The sequence below is a fragment of the Mauremys reevesii genome, linkage group 4 (genome assembly GCF_016161935.1).
Source record: "Mauremys reevesii isolate NIE-2019 linkage group 4, ASM1616193v1, whole genome shotgun sequence".
In the NCBI taxonomy this organism is placed as follows: domain Eukaryota; kingdom Metazoa; phylum Chordata; order Testudines; family Geoemydidae; genus Mauremys; species Mauremys reevesii.
In genome coordinates, this window is record NC_052626.1 from 66,020,119 (window position 1) to 66,041,044 (window position 20,926).

A 20,926-nucleotide genomic window follows, 5' to 3' on the forward strand; every position below is an offset into this window, starting at 1 on the left:
AATGTCTTCAGGATAAAAGTGAATAGAAGATTGCAAACCATGATCAATTTACTTTAAATCTATTTTAGTATATCTAAGAATCCATCTTTGTAATATGGCCTGCTCCAAAGTCTTTTAACTGAGTTCAATGGACTTTGATTCAGGGTCCATCTGAGTGCAGATATTGTGCATCAAATTATTTTATCAAGTAACATAGTATGGTGTGTAGATAAGATATGTTACACAGTGATGAGCCCGTTTTAGAGGAAATGAGACTGGCCCCTTCTGTGCCATAATTAATTAGCTCCTTCCCAAGGGGGTGGGGGCTAAGAGGGATCAGCTGATACTTTAATAGGCACCTGGGCCTTAAAAAAGGACTCAGGGAACTCACCCTGGGAACAGAAAGACAGTGAGCAGGCAGGTGCCTGTGGAGGGTTGGGGGGGGTCTGTAGGGGAATGGTATTCCAGGTGAGCCAGTCTGGTGCTGAGTGTTTGATACCAGAAGAAGGGGAAATACTCAAAGGTAACCTAGAAAGGGGCTGAGAACAGGCTGTTTTTAAGAAGGGTTTTGTTTTTTGGGACCTTCTTAGTGGAATCTTGCAACCCCTGCTAGGGGTTAAGTTTGTTTGATGTGGGTGGAGGGCTGATCTTTGTATGGAGTTTATTAAAAAGCCCTGAAGAAAAGGCTTCCTAAGGTAGGGTGCCTGCAGCAGCAGGTGCCCTATTAAACTGGAACACTCATGTTGTGTGAGCCCAAGGGCTTGTTGCCAGTTTAGCAGGAGTGTGATGGCTGCTTTTTTGGGGCCCTATCCTTCGTGAGCTTGAGTAAATGATTCCATTAGGCGCTTAGGATGCTCAATAACTAGCAGTATAGAATCTTTACCCTTATTTAAAAAAAAATAGCATGCAATAACTTGCAGGGCAAATCCATTTCCCAGCTCTCAAACCAAGAATCTGAACTTGAAGATATGAATGGGGGAAGGAATCTTCCTCACCTACCCACATGGAGCAGCTGCTACTGCAATCCAGAGGATCCAGTATGCCTCTGGGACCAGTATTTAAAGGTGTTTGGGTGCCCAAGGATAGAGAGAAATGCATATTGGGATTTTTCAAAAGTGCCTAGACTCCCATTGAAATCAATCTGGACTCTGATCTTTCTGAATAGAGTGAAGACTCCCTCAGAGCAGCAGGTCATCTGACCCCAGGCCTGCCTGGCTCTGATACCCTTTAATCCATAAAAGCTTCCTGTGTATGTGTCCTCCATCTCCCCTGCCCTTTCTTGCACTGCAGAGATGTGTGGGTTCTTCTGCTAGGAGACCCTCTGAAGGGTAGAGAGGCAGGGCCAGGATTTGTCCCTAAAGGCACACAATTCTATTTGCTTGTATCCCTTTCTAGAGGGATGACTAGAAATTGCTTGTTGGCTGAGAGTTTACAGCTGATCAACTCTGGCCTCACCCCTACTGGCACAGCCAGGGGGTATTTTGGGATGCTGCCTTTTAGGCTGCACTCTGAGGTCTTGTGATTATATTTTTAAAAAGTCCTTACTGCAGTAATAACAGGAGTAGAAAAAGCCACCAAAAATACTAGTTTCTATGTAAATTATCCTACCCAGAGGGCAAAGGGTGGGGCCTTTAAAACAAGGCTGCTGGTGTTGCTAGAAATGAACAGGCCAGTACTTCAAATTATCTGACGTGTTCGGTCCTCTCTTGGCAAGCTGGAACGTTGTTGATTTCCTTGCAAGCACTGGGGCACTTGTGTGAAATTGATTAGCTCAGCAGTCCTTGTATACACACTGAAAATACAACATTTCCCCTTTAAACTACAGGCTGGAAAAGGTGTTAAACATTAGGCACCTCTACTGAACCCCGTTTAACACAGAATTTGTGAAAGGTTCACCTCCAAAGAGAACAATGAAGGGTGGTTAAAAATTTGTAAACGCAAATTATTTTTTAACCCCCCCCCTTTCCCCAAACACACACCAGGTTACTAATTAATGGCATAATGAACCATCTAGGCAGGCAGGTGCAGTCCTTTGACTCCCAGGCCATCAGCAGTGGGGATATTGTCACCCCCAAGAGACCTTCTCGTCTACTGAGTGTTTCCCATGCGGCGGAGGAAAGCATTCAGCTGTTGCCTGTGGAGGGCCGGGGAATGCTGGGCTTTGCTGATGTAACAGGCTCCCTGCACTTTTCATTCAGATCTGGTTGGCTGCGAGCTGGCAGAGAGCCTGAGCGACGCCTCCAACTCCGATGAGGTCATCCCAGCTCCCCTTTTTGGCTACTACAGGCAAGATCTGCGCTGCCTCAGCATTAAGGTCAGCTCGCTGCTCCCCCGGAGAAACGGATGCCTCTAGGAAGCCCCCCGCCGCCCATCCCCCCAACCCAGACCCCGCGACTCCCTTAAAGCGAAAGGAGGAGCAGGGGGGGACTGACCGCAATGGATGTTCTCGTTTGCTCGGATTTGAACGCTGGTTGCAAGTCGGTCGCAAGGAATTGCGGAGCTGCCAGTGCCCGGCGCCCGCCTAACTAGGGCCGGGGCTGAGGCAACTCCCGAGCTCGCCGCTGTCAGCAGTGACACCGCTCGCTCAGCCCGCTCCCCAGTTCGTACCCCCCCACTCCGGTCCCCGGGCGGGGATGCAGCGGCCCCGCAGAGAGCGGCGCGGGCTCCAGCAGCTCTCGGTCCCCGCAGACTGGCTCCTGCGGGACAAGCGGAGCCCGAAGTAGGGTTTGCAGCTCGCCCCGCGCTCCGAGTGGCGGGAAGAGCAAAGGTTTCCCGCGCTGGCCGCGATGGCAGAGTAACTCCAGGGCTCGCTGAGCAGCCCGGTGGCTGGCCTGGCCTGGCCTGCGGCGCGTCCCTCTCCCCCCAGGAGAGTCGAGCCAGGCGGCAGCCGGAGTCCCGCCGCAGCTCCCTGTTGCGGCTTCCGATGCCCTTTCGGCTCCGCAGGGTTCCCCGCGCGCGGCCCGAGGAGAGACCCGGAGAGAAACTTCAGCACCCGGACAGCTCCGCTGGAGCCGCGGGCTCTGCTCCCCCGCCCCGCGGGTGTGTCAGGCCGCGCCCGGCCGCGGTGGGAGCGGTGACCCCGGGAGGATGAGGGCAGCGATCTGGACCTGTTTCCACCCGCGCCAGCCCAGCGATGGGGAGCTGACCTGCCTCCTATTCGGATGCTCCATTTGAAAGCTACTTTGCCTGGGAGGCTTCCCCTCGTTCACTACTTCACCCCCCCGCCCCGCATGTTTTCTGGAGGCGGGGGGCTGATCGCTGTGCGAAGAGCCCGCTCCGGCTGCCGGTTGGATTGGCAGTTACAAGGCTGGAGGGTGCCTGGGCCAATGCAGCAACCCCGATGAGCTGCAGCGTTAGAAGGAACCCCAGGATTGACTCCGCTGTTGGGGGGTGAAAAAACACACCCCCAACTTTGGCATCCAGGAAAAGCGTGTCCCCCCCTATCCCACCCCAGCCAAGCTGCTTTCTTCGGCGACCATAGAAAGAAATTTCCCCTCCTATGTAGCTGAGGGTAAAAGCGTACCCTGGGGGCAGCGCCACATCTGGCAGGGATTTGGGGGTTTAAATACAGTGTCCGCCGCAATCAACAATGGCAAATGAACCGGTGATTCTGAATGTGTATGATATGGTGAGTATGAAACAATATGATGGGGGGGGGGGTTGTGTGACAGCGTGCGATTGGTCGCAGAAAAACTAAGATGAGGAACCTGCATCTAGCCCCGGAGAGGCTGAATTTTCCAAGCTTTTCTTGTTCTGGCTGACGGGGGTGGTGCTGGCTCTGGCTTTTTTGTAGCACATCACAGCGGATTAAAGGTAAAACTGTGCTGGATTTTCTGTAGATTAGCGAAATTGACTTTTCAATTTATGAAGCTGCAGCTAGAGAGAGAGAAAGAGGCGATTGCCTGTCCTATTCCTAGAGCTAGATGCCCTTGACTTTCAAGGCTATCAAGCATCAGGCTGGAGAGTGAGCCCCGGGGGGAGGAAAAACAGTTCCAAAATATCCCTTTAATGTTGTTAAAACTAACAACCCAAATCCGAATCTCACATGTTTGGAACAGTTGAACAGAGGCTGTCATTAGGAAAAGGCTTGAAGAAATGACCTGGGTAACTTTTTTAAGGTGAATAGTAATTGCTTGAGTAATAAGCAATTTTAACTGATAAAGCTTCTGCAAGGGGGCATGGGAAGTGAAATATTCTGCACTCTATGATCATGCCTGTGAATGTTCTCAAAGTTCACAGCATATCTAACAGCTCCCCTTACCATTTCTTTGGAGGGGGGAGGAGGAAGGAGGAATTATTTGTGTTAAAATCAATAAACAAAGCAGAAATCTCAAATAAAACTCATGCTACAACTCAAAACCATAAGAGGGCTTTGAACAAACCATTTTATTTATGGTTTCCTCCATACACTCATGAGAGTTGTACCCAGCTCCCTCTTAAACGATAGGCATTGAGTAGCATTCAGAATGGGGACATTTTGATGGGGAAGCATTTCACCTGATTTGTCCTTTTTAAGCCAAGAATATGAAATTCCATCAGTTCCACAATTTTTAATTAACTTTTCTGTGGAATATACCACTTTATTAGGCTCAACATCTGACTTGATCATAACTATCAAATCCCACACTTTAAGAATTTATGGCATGACACTTCATTTTAACTCCATACAGTGGTAATTAACACTAACTTTTAACAGAGTCCATGGAACATATAACACTCATATGTCAAATGAATTATGATGGGGAGGTTCATAATGAATGCCAAAAATAGTAATAATGGGACACTTTAAATGAAGTGTTGGCATTTACAGCAAAGATTAAGTGATTCTCTGTCAGCTGGGAAGCCTTAAAGTGGAGGAGAAAAGTGCTATTTAAACTGTAACACCTAGATCTAAGGACACAGAGGAATCCAGCTAGACTAACTTGGCGTATACAATACTGAGCCTCACCTGAAGGCTCTCTCTGTTTTATGAACCACGCTGACATAAATTCATTTCTTTTGGAATGCACTCTGTTGTAGTCCATGTTTAATTGGTTGGCAGCCCAAAACAGTGCTTATTTGTGAGCCTGTAGTAGGAATCATTCTATCTAATGCCTTGGAAAGGTGAAGTGTCAGAGGATGGTTCATTTCAGAAAGATTCAGACCAACACCACCTCCATTTGGTTCCTTCATTTTTTAGTAAGTCAATTCCCTGAGAAGGGTGTCAGCTTGACAGCCCTGCAGGGTAAATTCTGCTGATTCTCCTTCTCGATGTTACAGCATGGGCAGCTGTGTAAGCTTACCTTTGGTGCCCCATTCTCAATATGCCTCAAATCTGAGCTGAAAGGATCGCCTCCAAAGGTGAGGGGAACCCAGTTTCCATGGCCCATTCAGTCCTTGACTGTTCTGTGATTGTCACCAAAGATGATGCCTATTAAGGGCTTTTTTTCTCTCTGCCAGTTTTGTGTTGTGATGTATATGCCTGTCCACAGGGAACTGCACTGAGGCCACAAATTTAATTTAGACTAAACTAATTTTTGATCTCCACCAAACTGTGAAAGTCTCCATACCTCATTATTAACCCCCAGGTTACCCCTAACTTAATGACTGTACATAGAAACCATTCTGGTTTCGTATTCCAACTGTTTGCCTTATTACTGAGTCGCATACAATTCAGTTTCTGTATTACAACTGCTGGGGCTACATTCTTTTGACTGGTGCTATGATTGTAATTATAGGGATATAGCCATGCGGTTCATTACATTGTGGTGGGGAGTTATGGGGCAGCAGGAAAACAATTGCACACATAAATAACTTTTAAAAGTGGCATTAATAAAAGGGGGGGAAAGGCAGCTGGGGATAACAATTTACTAGAATTTAAAGCTCTGCTTTCTTGACAAAGAACATGACCCCAGCATGGCATCAGGGAGCACTTTAGCTACAGGAAAGCTTAGCTTTGGGGCAAAAGTTCAGTTAAGAACCCTCTGCGCAGATATGAAATATCCACTTTGTGTAGTATTGAGTATTGAACGATTATGGCTATTTATCTTTTACCCATTGGATATATACAGGGTTTCTTTTGAAAGTAATGCTGGTATTTAATGAGGTGCTTTGGCAGATAGCTGCAGTGGGTAGCTACATTTAGAAGCCTTTTTTTTTCCAGAACAAAATAATTGAGCAACAATTGTTCAGTGTTTCCAAGTATTCAACTTACTATCAATAAAAGAAATTCTACCCACCTACAATATAGATGGGGATTGTATTGTATATTGTTTCTGCCTAAAGTCTATGAGTCTAAAGAGCACAAAAAAATAGGAGGATGGAGAATTTACCTATTGAGACAGAAAACTTTAAAAATAGAATAGGTGGGCTGTTAACCTACTGATTTCAAAACATGAATCTAAAGTGATTGCATGGCTCAGCGACTGGTCATGGGGTTCAGAATCTTTTAACTGCCACATACCCAGTTTGAATCTGTTTGAGAGTATAGTTGATGGATACATGAAATGAGTTCTGCAAGTTCTGAAGGGGATGGCTGCTGCCTAGATAGTACTGCTCCTTTAAAAGGGTAAATCAGGGCACCTTTCAGATTAAGATAGGCGAGAAAAAAAATTAAACTACTTAGTGCAGCCCAAACATTAGTGAGATAACTTGCTTCAACCAGTCCATCTTTGGGTCTACTGAATGTCTGGGAATTTCCTTTAAGTATTTGTGGCTTATTTTGGGGTGATCAGCTAAATCAATTTAACTAACTTTTAATAACAATCAAGATACTAAATCAAAGCTGTAAGATTGCAAATATTTGAAAGTATTTAACTCTGACAGGCTAACTACATTGACATGCCAAAACATTTCTCTAAAGAATAGTCAGTTTTGCACAGATTAAGGTCATCAGACAATCTCATAATGTTTTCAGTCAGTTACATGGCACATGTCTGCTGTTAATTTAACAGCTGTCCATGTATATCATTGCTCTCTTACTTTATCTTTAAAATTGTCATGATTCTCCACTGCCTTGCACCTTGTGTCTAGCAGAAAAATGCTACCAATCTGTCCTGATGGCATTTGGTACCCACTGTGCCCTGGTGCCAATGATTACACCAGATGCAGTGTGATGGCTGCAGTAAATGTAGAGCTGTAATGCTTGATCTCTGTATTTCCTGAAAGTATGGGTCTGAGTTTCCTCTCAGTTACACTAGCGTCATTCCACTGATTTCACTGGATTTACTCCTGATTCTCGTGAGAGTAAATGAGAATCCAGTGTGTTCTAGGCAAACTTGATCTTACATTTTCCCCATGATCACAACCTTCAAAATGATAGCCAGAATGTAATTATTTCACTTTGGGGAGCCATTGCCTTCTTTGCATTTTCCAGGTATCCTTTAATCCGTTGTAATCCAAGTGGCTGATAGTCAATAATTGATAACAAGGGGCTGACACTGAAAATCCATGCATAAGTCTCTCATTTGCTTAGCTGATTATAGAATGTCAGTGTCTTTTATCTAGATTCTTTTATGGCACCCATCACTCTATTTGAGTGGCTCATGAAATCGCAAAGCAAACACACATTTTTTCTCTCCACTGCAGTCAACTAGGCCTAGGTTGGGGTGTGTGTGTGTATTGTGACAGACCCAGGCCAGTGGGGTACAGGAGTCTGGTAGAGGGCAAATTTACTGGTCACTGGATGAGTAGTTTTCTGTTCCCTGAGTGACCAGAGCAGGGGCTGCACTAGAGTAATCAGGAACCTACTAGAACCAATTAAGGCAGACAAGCTGATTAGGACACCTGCAGCCAATCAAGGCAGGCTCATCAGAGCACCTGGGTTTAAAAAGGAGCTCACTCCAATTGGGGTGGGGCCAGAGGAGAGGAAGTGCGTGTGAGGAGCTGAGAGTGAGAGGGTGTGCTGCTGGAGGACTAAGGAGTACAAGCATTATCAGACACTAGGAGGAAGGTCCTGTGGTGAGGATAAAGAAGGTGTTTGGAGGAGGCCATGGGGAAGTAGTCCAGGAAGTTGTAGCTGTCATGCAGCTGTTACAAGAGGCACTATAGACAGCTGCAATCCACAGGGCCGAGGGCTGGCCCGGGTTCCCCCCAAACCTCCCAACTCCTGATCAGACACAGGAAGAGTTGACCCAGACTGCGGGGAAGATCACTGAGGTGAGCAAATCTGCCAATAAGCACAGGACCCACCAAGGTAGAGGAGGAACTTTGTCACTATATATATATATATATATATATATATATATATATATATAAAATGTGGTATTATTGTGGGAAGCCAACGCTGAAGAAGGGATTGCATATTGCTCTGAAAGTGCTGAGGTTTGTGGTCATCCTCCTCTTTTCCAGGAGTCAGTTCCAGAGGCACAGGTTGGTTGCCAAGAAAGCTCTGTCTTTTGTACATATGAATCTCACTCTCATGTTCCATTGTTCCCATGAAACGTAGCTGTTGTAGGAAGTCATGATTGTGCAGGGGGAGGCAGTTTGTCAGGTTATACTTGAAGATGAGAGCCAAAACTTTGAGTGATGTGGTATTCAAAGGAAAGATAGTTAAGAGATTAACTCTGGGGTGATGTAGTCTCTGTGTCCTGTGTTACTGAGTAAGGAGCTGCTGTTCTATACCAGTTGCCACTTTTTTAAGGCTGTTGGTTTCATATGTAGGTACAGAAAACTGCAGCAATCAATCCTAGAGGCCACAAATGCATCAACTACACAGGCTAAATCTGAAGCGAACAGCATGGGGTGCAGTCTCCTGGCCAGCTGAAGGTGGAAAAAGGCATTTTTCACAGCTATGGCTATTTGTGTCTTCAGAAGCCCTGAAGGATGCAGGTGGAGACTGAGGGTGTAGACTGTCTTAACGATCTGAAGGCAGATGCCTCCAGTGGAGGGTGATATTCTAGAGGTGGTAAGTTCTTTCCACGCTACGCTTATCATTTTAGTCTTTCCACCATTCAATTTCAGCCAGATATTCTTCATGGATTGGCATTGGATAAAATGATGGAATGGAACTAGACATCCCTCTTCTCTTGTATATTTGAGAGCGGAAATCAATCAAGGAAAGTAAAGAGAAAGCAGTTAAACTCAGTCCATTAGTTCAAGTAGAAGGAGTCAAAAGCATGCTGGGTATCTGATCTAAAAGAGTAAGTGGCATGGTCTGTGTTAATGAATCCAACAGCAAAATGTGTCCCTTTGTGCATAATAAATGGATTTTTGTTGTCTTAGCAACTGCCAGAAAATGTGCTAACTATCAATGTAACAATCTGCTTTGTCATCAGGGTGACAAGTTAACTACCTATCCATGGTATATCCAGTTATGCCCATATCTTCTAGCTGACTGCCATAAGCTTTTACACCAGCTATTTAATTTCTTTCAACCATTCAGCTTGTTTGGACACACATGAGCTAGATCCACAAAGAGATTTAGGCACCCAACTACCACGTTAGGCCTAAATCCAAAAGTTAGATCCTCATACCACCCTGCTCCCACCACCTAACCCTGTAGGTGCTTAAATTTCTTCCAGTGGGCATGTGCAAAGCCATCTCAGTCCTGATGCCCAGCACCTAATCCCTGGCAGAATACTCAAACTAGGTGTTACCTCTACCTATATCACCAGGACTTGCACTAAACAGTGGTTAGAGCACTCACCCAGGATGTGGGCGAGCCAGATTCCAATCCTCACTCTGCCTGGTGTGGAACTGGGACTTGATCCCAAGTCTCCCACACCTTAGGAGAGCACCCTAACCCTGGGCCATAGGTTGTGTAAATCAGCATAGCTCCATAAAGGAGTTATATTAGTTTACCCCCGCTGAAGATCTGATCCCATATCTCTTTGATGGGAAGAAGAGAACTCAACTCTGAACTTTTGCAAAGTTTGGGGTGTTTGGATTTGGCATGTTAGAGAGGGTGGGGTTCAGGTGGGGATCTGGATCCAGGGTTTTGATTTGGGCCTATGTATAATGTAGAGCTTGTATGAAACATACACAACCTGAGCATCTGGCCCACAAAGTTCAGCTCCAGATGCAAAATTCAGCCTGGGGTTATGGTTTGGATCGCCCTACAATAGTTACTTTCATTTATATCAGCATCTGGGAAGGCAGAGATTCTCTGAACATATGAGACAAATCCATGAAAGCAAGACAGACTTGCTCATACTCCATTCAGTCCTTAGCTTCTGTGCTATTCAGCAACTGGCAGCCTTCTGCAGAATGGTTACCTGCCCACTAGCAACTGAAATGAAGCCACCAACTCATTGCCCCTGGGCCCCTGAACAATCCATCAGGTATATCTGTTAATATGGCGATGTGTGGTATATCTGAGGATTACCAGATAACTACATTGGGTCACAAGTGACCTGGGCTGAATTTAAACTGGTGTCCTAGCCTCTATTAGCTACCCCTCAATCATCCAATTTTCTCTTGTTTGATCAAGGTTGGATTTTTTGACCTTCTTGCGCTCATCAGGAACATCAGGATGATGCAAATGTCTGAATCTGGAGAGATGGTTTGGGGGCAAGGGGGAGAATCAGCCACCAAAATGGATTTGTCTGTCTAGGAAAGGGAAAGAGAGAAGTAAAGTTCCTGTGTTTTTGTATCATTTTATTACTGAGCTAGCCTATATTGCTGGAAAAAAACGATTGATGTATCCTATGTAAATCACGTGTGTTCATGAGGCTGATAGAACTATTAGCAGAGTGAAGGCAGACACTCCCTTTTGTGGGTTCACATAGCAAGTCTGTGAATCGATGGCATTCCTTATGCCACAGCAAACTCTATGGCTGTGCACAGCATGGGCTTTTTTCTAAGAGTGGAAAACTGTTAGCTGGTAATCTAGGGTTCACTGCTGGGAAAGCAATATTTATTTATTTAACGTTTTGCGTATTCACTGAGCCAAGCAATTGCATTCTTAGTGGCCAAGTGGAACTCTTGGAGCCCACCACTGAACTTGATTCCTTGACAACGTGTCATTGTTTGATCTGCACCACAGCTGCAGCTTGGATTTTCTCGAAGACCCCAACAGTGCTAGTTGGTTGCATGGAGGCCTCGCCCAATTCGGAATGGGTTAAGGTCGAAGCTGGGCAAGTTAGCAGTAGGGTCTATGACGAGGAACTGGTTGGTGATAAGCACCAGTCTTCCTGCCACAGAGAGTCCGCTATCACGTCCTGGCATGGCAACCTCAAACACAATGAGTGTTGTGATGAAAGATGCGTAGCTGGTGGGTTTAAAAGGTCTTTGAAAAAGGCAGGTTTGGGTCAGTATGTGTCTTTGCAACAGGCAAGCTGCTTGAGATCTCCTTCCTGATGTAAGGGGAAGCAATGTGGCTCAGAACTGGAAGCCCTGAAAGATGAGTCGGTTGGAGAGTTCCTGTGATGATACACACTGAGTTGAATTACATATCAATGAGTTTTGGTGTGTGCCGACTGACTCCATACTGGCACACAGTACTCTGCTATTGAGTATAAGATGGCAAGGGCTGAGGTCCTTAGGGTTAGAGCATTTGTTCCCCATGAAAAACCTGCCAGTTTGCTGAGAAGGTTGTGGCAAGTCTTGATCTTTGCTGCTATCTTGCTCGGGTGGCTTTTGTATGTCAGTGTTCAGTTGGGAGTCACGCCTAAGTAAACTGGACAGGCTTCATGCTTTAGCCTCTGGCCATTCATTATGATGCTTAGTTCTCTCTTAGAATTGGCATGGTGGAGGTGGAATGTGCTAGAGACTGTCTTGCTGGTGCTAGGTTGAAGGTGCCATGTCTTGCAGTAGTCAGCCAGCTTTGCAGTGTCGTCACTCAGGGTCTTCTCCAGCCCAGAGGAAGTTGGAGTCTGTAGCCCACAGCAGATGTTTGTATAGATAAACTTCCATTACTGGGTTGGTGGCAGGTTCATTGACGTATAGATTGAACAAGGGAAAGCAGTTACTAGGGAAGGGCAAAGTGCCGTGTTAAAATGTTTTCCTAGAGCCCCATTTCATTCTGGAGCAAGGTTTAGGGTGCTCAGAATGACAAAAGCATTGCAGCCTGTCTGGTAAGTGGCCCACTTCCCCCAGTCCAAAATACAGGGCACTTACCAGATAGCTATGAAAAATCTGTCATTGGGAATAGGCTGGAGCAGATCTGCAAAGTAAAGAAAGCATGCTGTGAACTGTGTGTAACATGGCTTCCTGGCCTTCAACCCCAGATCTGCCACTCTTCTTTCCCTGCAGTCTTGTATCCCAGGGGAGCTGTTGATAAGATTTCCTTTGTTTCTCTCCTCAACACCTTCTGCATGCAGTTTTTATAAGATATTGCTGTTCTAAGAAAAAAGCTTTCATTACTAGTACTAATCATCGCCATAGGATTTTGAGTGTGTGAACAATTGGCCAGAAACTCTTCTTAGAATATAGCATGACCTGCAGGTCAATAGAGAGAATTTCCCTGGGATTTGTGAGAGAAAATAACTCCTAGTTGTATACTACCAGACTCAGTTATTTGCCCAAGGCCAGAGAGTTTGAACCTGGTCTGTTTTTAGGAACTTCTGGTAGTTCTTGGATGGGGCAAGCATTTAAGACCCTCCATTTTCATTTCCCTGTAATTATTTCCTCCCTCCCCATCCACCCCATTAGCACATTGAATTTGATGACTTCCCAAGAGAGAGATGGGACAGGAAGCCAAGAAGTTCTGTCTTCTGATCCTGGCTCTGTGTGACCTTGTACAGTTCATGCCTGGGATATAGTCCCTACATATTCTAGCGGTATGAGAACAGGCCTGGGAGCTAGGTACTTCTGAGTTCCAATCCCAGCTCTGAGAAACTCTCTGGACATGGGCAAATAACTTTTCCCTGCCTTTTTAAGCCCATGCAAGCGGAATTGTAAAGGCAAAGCTACATAATTTATATCTCCGATAATCCCTCTCCTCCTCCCCCCCCACCCGCCAGCATGCTTGCTGAGTTTAGTTTTGGTTTTAATGCTCAGTGTTCTTGGCTGTAATGTCATCTGCTATGCTGTTTGTTTTAATTTTGATGGATATCCATTAGCCAAGACAACTGGCAGTTTTCCTTCTGGTAGCCACTTGGGATGCAAAATGGAGCAACTCCAATTTACCCCAGCCAAGGAACTGGCCTTCTGTGTGTGTATATATACTTGCTCAGTTTAAGATTAATGAGGCCAATGCCAAACCTAAATCATCCTTTCTACTTGGTTGCATAAGTTGCCATATGACTGTTGGATGATGACGAGCTGCCTTACGGGCGCTTAATCATGTGAAGTTGCAATAGAGTGACTAATATGTGCAGTATGTCATGATGGTTGGGAAAACTTAAAAACTGTGGGAGCGTTTTTGTGATTGTGACGCAGTTTGCTGTAATTTATTGTGTATGAGTGGGTTTTTTCCTCCTTTACTTCAAGAATTCTCAGTCTTTCTTGAATGAGTGTTATGGCATGGGTGACACTGCAATGCCATTCAGTGGCCCGTCCATCATTGAAAGAGAGATCATGCTTAGCAACATTGCTTGGCAACAAATCAGCAGCATTGTGTACTATGGAAATGTCACTTCTGCTTAAAATAATTTGATATTTAAAATCATATGGGGAGGACTCTTTCAAATATACAGCCCATGTACTGGCTCTCACAAAATTGCACAAGAATGTACACCATTTACCACATGTGTAAAAATAGGTTGTGCACAAACAAATGTGTGTAATTTCCATATGGCAGATGTAGAGACTTTTTTTAAAGTGTGTGTGGGTGAAACAAATATTTGATCATCATTTGGGCTGAACTATACAACTCCCTGCTGGCAGGGCCGGCTCCAGACCCCAGCGCGGCAAGCACGCGCGTGGGGCGGCCCTTTCCCGGCAGGGTCGGCAGGCTGGGCCGGCGGAGCTGCCGCAGTCATGCCTGCGGGAGGTCCACCGGAGCCCCGGGATGACCGGACCTGCTGCAGGCATGACTGCGGAGGGGGCGCTCATCCTGCGGCTCCAGTGGACCTCCCGCAGGTATGACTTCGGACGGTTCGCTGGTCCCGCGGCTCGGCTGGACCTCCTCCCGCAGGCGTGCCTGCGGCAGCTCAAGCAGAGCCGCCGGACCTGCGAACCGTCTGCAGCTGCGGGAGGTCCAGCCGAGCGACCAGCGGACCCTCCGCTGTCATGCCCGTGGAAGGTCCGCTGCTCCCGCGGCTCCGGGGCGCCTCCCGCGCCTGACTGCTTGGGGCGGCCAGAAAGGTAGAGCCGCCCCTGCCTGCTGGATTAGCAATTTATCCTGAGTAATGCAGCTATTCCAAACTCATACCAATACAGCTTCCAGACCAAACCACTGTATATTCTCTAAGTGTAAATACTTAGAAACATGTCTGAAATGACTCCTCTAGGAGTGACCAATCAGTTTCTTCATGGACGGGTTCATCTAATAAAGATACAGCAGAACATACTCATTATGTTGGGGGATACTTTGGGGTGACTTCAGAAGACAGGAGGTTGCTTAATAAATGTGGTACCTTGTATAAGTTTCACTGTGACTATTTCTCTTCCTCTCTCATCATTTTGTTTCACAGTGTAACATGATTTTATATATACAAACTATGTTACGTTACATACTGTAGATATATCTTAGCTCCTGTTTATCTTAGTGTAAAGGGGCTGGCCTTATATTCATTATGATATGTAAATTGCCCCATCTGCCAGCACTCTCAATGCCTAGCCAAAACCAGCTTGTGTGTGCAGAGTAAATGGCTAAACTGAACCCCAGGGAGACTTCAGTGGTGGCAGCAAGAAGAGAGAAGACCTTGGGAAACCTTTTCTCCTCTAGACCATTCCCCATTATTGAAGGCATCTACCCTCAGTCAGTCCACAGCCTTGGAGTCTTTTTGGCCGCCTTAGTGCATCTGAATTCCCAAATGGCCATGTCAGGAAATGGATGCCCACTTCAACTGTGTCTGGCCAGGCAATGGCACCTCATCTTATGAGCCAGGGCAGACCTACCCACAGTGATCCATGAATATGTGACCCCCGCCCCCCCCAGACAGGATTACTGCAACTCAGATCTAGGGATGGTGCTGCACACCCTGAAAAAGCTCCCACTTTTGTTGATTCAAAACACAGTAGCCCATTTGCTTAGGTACAGGTTACCAGGCACACATCAGCCCAGTGCTCTGCTCTTGACGCTGGTTCCCTGTTGAATGGTGTCTGCCCTAATGTTCAAAGGCCTCTGTGGGACTGGCCCTAGATCCCTGAGGGATCACCAATCTCTTTCCATAATCATGGTCTCCACTGGCACTATGAATTTGTCAACCAATAGGAGAAGGCTCTGAACATGAGACACAAAACTTTCATGGAATAATATCAGGGCTGGATGTAAACTATGGAACTCACCCCTAGAAGAGATAAGAATGGCCATAGAAATAACTGCAAAACTAATTTCTTCCACTAAGCTTTCCCTCGGGGAGTTCACACCCACCCACTCTCTGTTTGTGTTTACTTGCTTATTTGTGTGTGTGAGACAAATACAATCTATAAACTAATTAAACTACTTAACCTACAGAGTGGGAGGGAAGAAAGAGTATTTCTATTTTTATATAGTTGGGAGGTGACAAAACAGTAGTGGGAGCCATGTAAGTACCTAGTGAGATGAATAGATCTGTGATTGGTCTCTATACCCACACTATGTTTCTGCCTCAGTCTGTTAGATGAATGTTTGCTGGAGATAAACAATTTATCATACAAATAAGATCACTCCCCTGATTACTGTATTTCATCTTTCTAGACACTTTTTCTTGTGCTACCAATTTTGCATTTGGTACTTTTTGTGAAATTTCTCTGATTGTACTACCTATTAATACCTCACAGCCCTGCTCAGCCTCTCTTCCAGTGAAAGAGAAACAATAGTGTACGCAGCCACTGACGTGTAAAATCAATTTATCCATCTCTACAGAGAGAATAGACTATATACAGGATAATACGTTCAGGACAAACTCCTATCTCTGCATCCGTGAGGCACATCCTTCTTGTGAAAAGTGGGGGTTGGTAGAAAATGTTATTACATGAGCTTCTCCCTATTTGCATTCTTCTGACAATTCAATAGGCTTAGCCATTGGTTGAAAGAAATTAAGCTGTAAGCTGTTTTGGGCAGGGACCATCTTTTAGTTCTGGTTTGTACAGCACCTAGCACAATGGGGCCCTAGGCAATACCTTGGGGATTCCAGATGCTATGGTAATAGAGATAGTGACAGTTACATAAGAGAGGTATCAGAGTACAATATTTCTTGCATACTGTGAGTAGGATCGGGGCATCTTGTCCTCTGGGAGCAGATACGCTAGACAAACATTGTATATAATATTTGTGTGTGCCTATATATCATGTGATGTATAATTCAGCTTTGGACAATATCCGTTTTTATAGCTTTCTATTATATAACGTGGTGTCCAACTAATGATAAGCAGGGTGTTGAGGCTATATGGGCAAGAATGACTTGGACAACAGGTCTGATCTCATATACACATGTTTGTCTCCCCCACTCCCTCCTCCCCACACTTCTGGAGTAGCTCCCTGGACATTAGTGAAGTTACTCCTGAATTACACTGGTGTAACTGACACCAGAATCAGGCCCAAAGCTGTGAGTGAAAGAGGTTTAGAAAGGTGCAATACCACTTTTTTTAACTCTGCAAATATCTTTATGGAAACCACTTTCTCACAACCCTTCCCTTCCTCCCAGCATAGCCACTCATCTGCACAACAACAACGGAAATTCATTGGAATCATCAAGCCTGTCTCTCTCAATAGCTTCTGTGGAAGGCAGTGTCCTTAGGAGAGGTGAATGCAAAAGGGAAGCAAATTTCCCATCCTCCTCTTGGTTCATCTCCTCCTTTGCTTTGTATTATCTTTCCTTTCCTCCTTGTTTGTAAGATGTGAGCCAGTGAGAACAGGTGCAGCAGCTGGACCTGCCCCGCATCAGCACAAATCTCCCTGTAACCAGACATGGAGAGAGATTGCTGAATGTATAAATATCAGCCGCCTACCAAGTTGCATTTCTCTCTTTGGCAAATGATGATCTCATCTTCCTTTTTAACGTGCTTATCTCATCGTTGCGTTAGTGTTCAAGGGAGGTACTGATCTGCACTGGGATTCGTGAGCATGTGTTATGCTGGCATTGTCTTGCTGCCTCTTCCAACTCACTCCCCTCTCTCCTTCTTCCTTACTGAAAATATAGTATGTTCAGAGGCTTCCTCTTTGCAAGATGGGAGGGAGGAAAGCAGATGTGAAATGTAAGTGCAAGGAGGCCAAATCTGAATTAACTGGTTGGGGAGGGCATGTGTGTTCTATCTAATTCATTAAAAAAATGCTTGTTTTCAGGGGAAGGAAGGGCCAGAGAGACTCAACATCTTCAATGGAGGGGGGTCAATAAGGAGACCTTCTGGAAGATGTTTGGAGGAGCGTTGAGGGGAACCCTTTGGAGAGAGTGTAAAGGTTTCTATATCTCAGAGCCTTTTGGGGATGCTGAAGCACTTCTGTACATTTTGGATTGTGAGCGAGTTTGCCATGACAGCAGGCCTCCACTTGAGCATAGGGTCAAAAAAGGTTAAGAGATATGTTAAATAGTGTGGCCTAAAAAATAAGTATGGGCAAACCTCCATGTGTTTGAAGGCTCAATTCAGAGAGACAGTGCATGTCTGGGGATATTTATTTGACCTCGCCCAAGTGTTTGGGTCTGCAAAACTGGGCAAGGAGCCTGGGAATCTCCTGAGGACACTGTCTCTCATGTGGCTTCTGGTCAGTGCAGAGATAAAGTAAGAATGACCTCTCTGGCATTTCTTATAGTTAGAGAGTTGAGACGTGCAGTGAAAACATTAAAAAGGGGGCTTGCTGTTGTTCAAGTATTATGTGTAACCTATGCAAAAATATATAATTTTAGGCAAATGAATTCCCTCATCTTGGACTATCTGCACCTGTGGAGAAAATGGCAGGAGGATTCCCCCCAGAAAGGAATGGGCGAGGAAAGCATTCATTTTAAGCTCCCATCTGGTAGACAACATGTGTGTTCTGTGGGTGGTTGGGAAGGAAGCTGTCCCTGTCATCAAGTAGCCAGGATACATTTTGAGCAAAGGTTTCTAGATGAAATCATAATTGACCAATTAGCTCTTGCTTGCAAAAGGGATTTTCTTGCAATTATCCACATCCAGCAGGGCGAAAATCCAAATCTCTCTGCCTGCTGTGGATTTGCTCTTCCAGTTCGTTAGGATTATTTTTTTTTCCACCACCCACATAATTCTCAGGACCAATTTTTCCCTGTTGCCACATGCTAAGGTTATAAAGATGATTGGTGCTTCCTAGTGGCAGTGCAGAAGCATCTTTATCCATATCACTATGTACTGACAGTTCAATTTTTTTCATTACAGTACTTCCTTCCCAAAGGGTGCACTCTGGTTGCTATTTTCAGAGCATGTGTCTGCATGTAGCCTTGGCCATTCTACATCTCCAATATGTCCCGCCCTGGAATGCCACTATGTAAGGGCTTGTCTATACAAACATCTTGGTTCCCAGCAGACTGCCAGGTAAATCTATCCCGTGCCAACCGACAGCGCACTAACTGTCCATGTGGATGCTGCTGCTGCATACTGAAAGTTCTCTAGTCCATTTTGATCTACTCCCATTTGAAAGTGGGGTAGATCAAAGTACACTAGGGAACTTTTAGTGCACGACAGCAGTGTCCATGCAGCACCCCTCCAAACATCTTCCAGAGGGTCTCCTTATTGCCCCCCCTCCACTGAACACGTTGAGTCTCTCTGGTCCTTCCTTCCCCCTGAAAACAACGCACAAGCCAATTAAGCCAAAACCAAGCCTAATTTCTGTGTCTTTTCATAGGTTTGGCATGTCTGCTGATTTGAGGTCAGAGTTCACAGTTGTGAATCCTGGGCAGGAGGCACAACCAGAATATTTTTAAGGAGGGCGCCCAAGGAGAGAACCCCACTCCAGGCCCCAGAGGCTTGGCTCAGTGCACGGCTTACAGAGAGCGGAGCCAGCCACAGGTAGGCTTGAGGGGCTGCAGCTAGGGAAGAAGTGCTGGGATGTGCCAAGTCTGGGCCTCTGTTGCCAGGGCAGGGCACAGCCCCATGTGCTTCTGTCCCTGTGGAAAGTCCCAGCATCCGGGTTGCCGCTCCCATCCCTGCTACTGCCCTGCCTGGGGCAGAGGGCTCAGGGAAGCATTGGGGCCTCCCCTCACAGCCTTCAGGGCCAGGACTCTGGCAGGAGCTCCTCTGTTGGGTGGGGATTCGGGCACCCCAGCCCATTACCTCCTGTGGGGGGTTGCAGCTCCCTGGATGTGGGGCTGTCCCACATTGCTGTCTTGGGCACAGCCAGGAGGGCAGGGAGTGGCTGCCAAGTTTCTGCTCAGAGCTGGACAACAGGGGGCCTGGATCCCCCTCTTCACTGTGCCCTTGGCAGAGCGAGATACCTCCCTTGAAGTGCCTAAGTCTCTTTGAGGAGTGGGGTGTAGGCCTTACTCCTCTCCTCAGTATTTCCTATTGGCTGGTTTAGGTGGGTCCTGGCTCAGTGTGTTGGCTTTTTAAAATCCCATTCTTAGGCACTTAACTCTCCTGAAGTGTTGTATAGGAGCTTGGGCACCTAACTCACGGCTGCAGGTTCCACCAGGTGGCAGGTGCCTACGGGTATGTCTACATGTGTTACATTCATATCTCCCAGTAACAGCCTAGACCTAATATGAAGGTTAGGTGTTGCAATACTAAGTCTAAGTCCCATTTGTGGATCTTAGTATCTCTGGGTGTCAGTTCCCCATCTGTACAATGGGGATAGTAGCATTTTCCTATCTCACAGGGATGTCGTGAAGATAAATATATTAAAGACTGTGAGGTGCTCAAGCCCTGTGGTGGACAGGGATAGCTAGAGCTCTACGTTGTATTCTTCAATGATTTATCTCCATAGTCAGGATATGTCCTGACCACAGGGCTTTGAAATTGATCACCATTTGAATGAGTATTTTTGTGTGTGTGTGTGTGTGTGTGTGTGTGTGTGTGTAAAACACATACATATATATAAAATTTGCAGGTAGCCATCTATGGTTACTTAGGCTTTGCTAATGAAATGAAATATGCAGTGAGTTGAAACTGTTTCCTCCCACTTCCTCTACCCCATCTCATCTGGGTGTAATGAAGTAAAAAGCTCCCCCTGAAATCAAACTTCAGCTGTCACAAAGCCAGCCGTCCCCATGCCCCAGTGAATCTCTCTGCTAATGAAAGAAATAGAGGCTGCAGCTAAATGCTTCATCTGACATATGTGGCCAAAGGCCGATGAAAACAAGGGCCAGGAGCAGGTGTGTGGGTTGCCTCCCAGAAAAGCTTATTTGATAGTGTCATAAACAGATAGTTAAGGGTTAAAGTCTTTTTTACCTGTAAAGGGTTAACAAGCTCAGTAACCTGATGAACACCTGACCAGAGGACCAATCAAGGGACAGGATAATTTCAAATCCCTGTGGAGGGAAGGCTTTGTCTGTGTTCTTTGTTTGAATTGCCGTGCTCTCTTTGGATCTAAGAGAGGCCAGACATGTCTCCAAGTTCTCCTGGAGTATTTCCTACTATCCAGTATAGTAAGTATTAGAAAGGCGAATTAGTCTTATAATTTGATTTCTACATTTGCAATTGTGTGTTTGCTGGAGAAATATCTTTATTTCTGTTTGCTGTTACTTTGATTATTCTGAGAAAGGGTGGGGGGGAGAGCCTCTCCAGGTTTATAAGTTAGACCCTGTATTTTTGCATCCTGGTAATACAGAGATAGTGTACTTTTTTTTCTTTCTTTAATAAAATCTTTTCTTTTTTAGAACTTGATTGATTTCTTCCCTTGTTTGGATTTTCAGGGGAAGGGGAGGGGGAAAAGTGAATCCCTCTTTGTTTGATTCAAGGAATTTGAATCCAGGTATCTCTCCTAAGTACTTAGGAGAGGGGAGGAGGGAAATGGATTATTTCCCTTTGTGTTAAGATTCAAGGTGTTTGGATCTGT

General features: G+C 45.7%; 1 protein-coding gene across 1 annotated transcript in view; it reads left to right on the forward strand.

Moving 5' to 3' along the window:
• The first annotated feature begins 389 nt into the window (after positions 1–389).
• The window catches only part of LOC120405127 (deubiquitinase DESI2-like), an 89,698-nt gene continuing 69,161 nt past the window's right edge, over positions 390–20,926 (forward strand). Inside the window, exons 1-2 of the mRNA XM_039538422.1 lie at positions 390–502; positions 2,178–2,293. Coding sequence (XP_039394356.1) covers positions 436–502; positions 2,178–2,293 — 183 coding nt within the window. The 5' untranslated portion in view covers positions 390–435. The remainder of the gene's footprint in view (positions 503–2,177; positions 2,294–20,926) is intronic.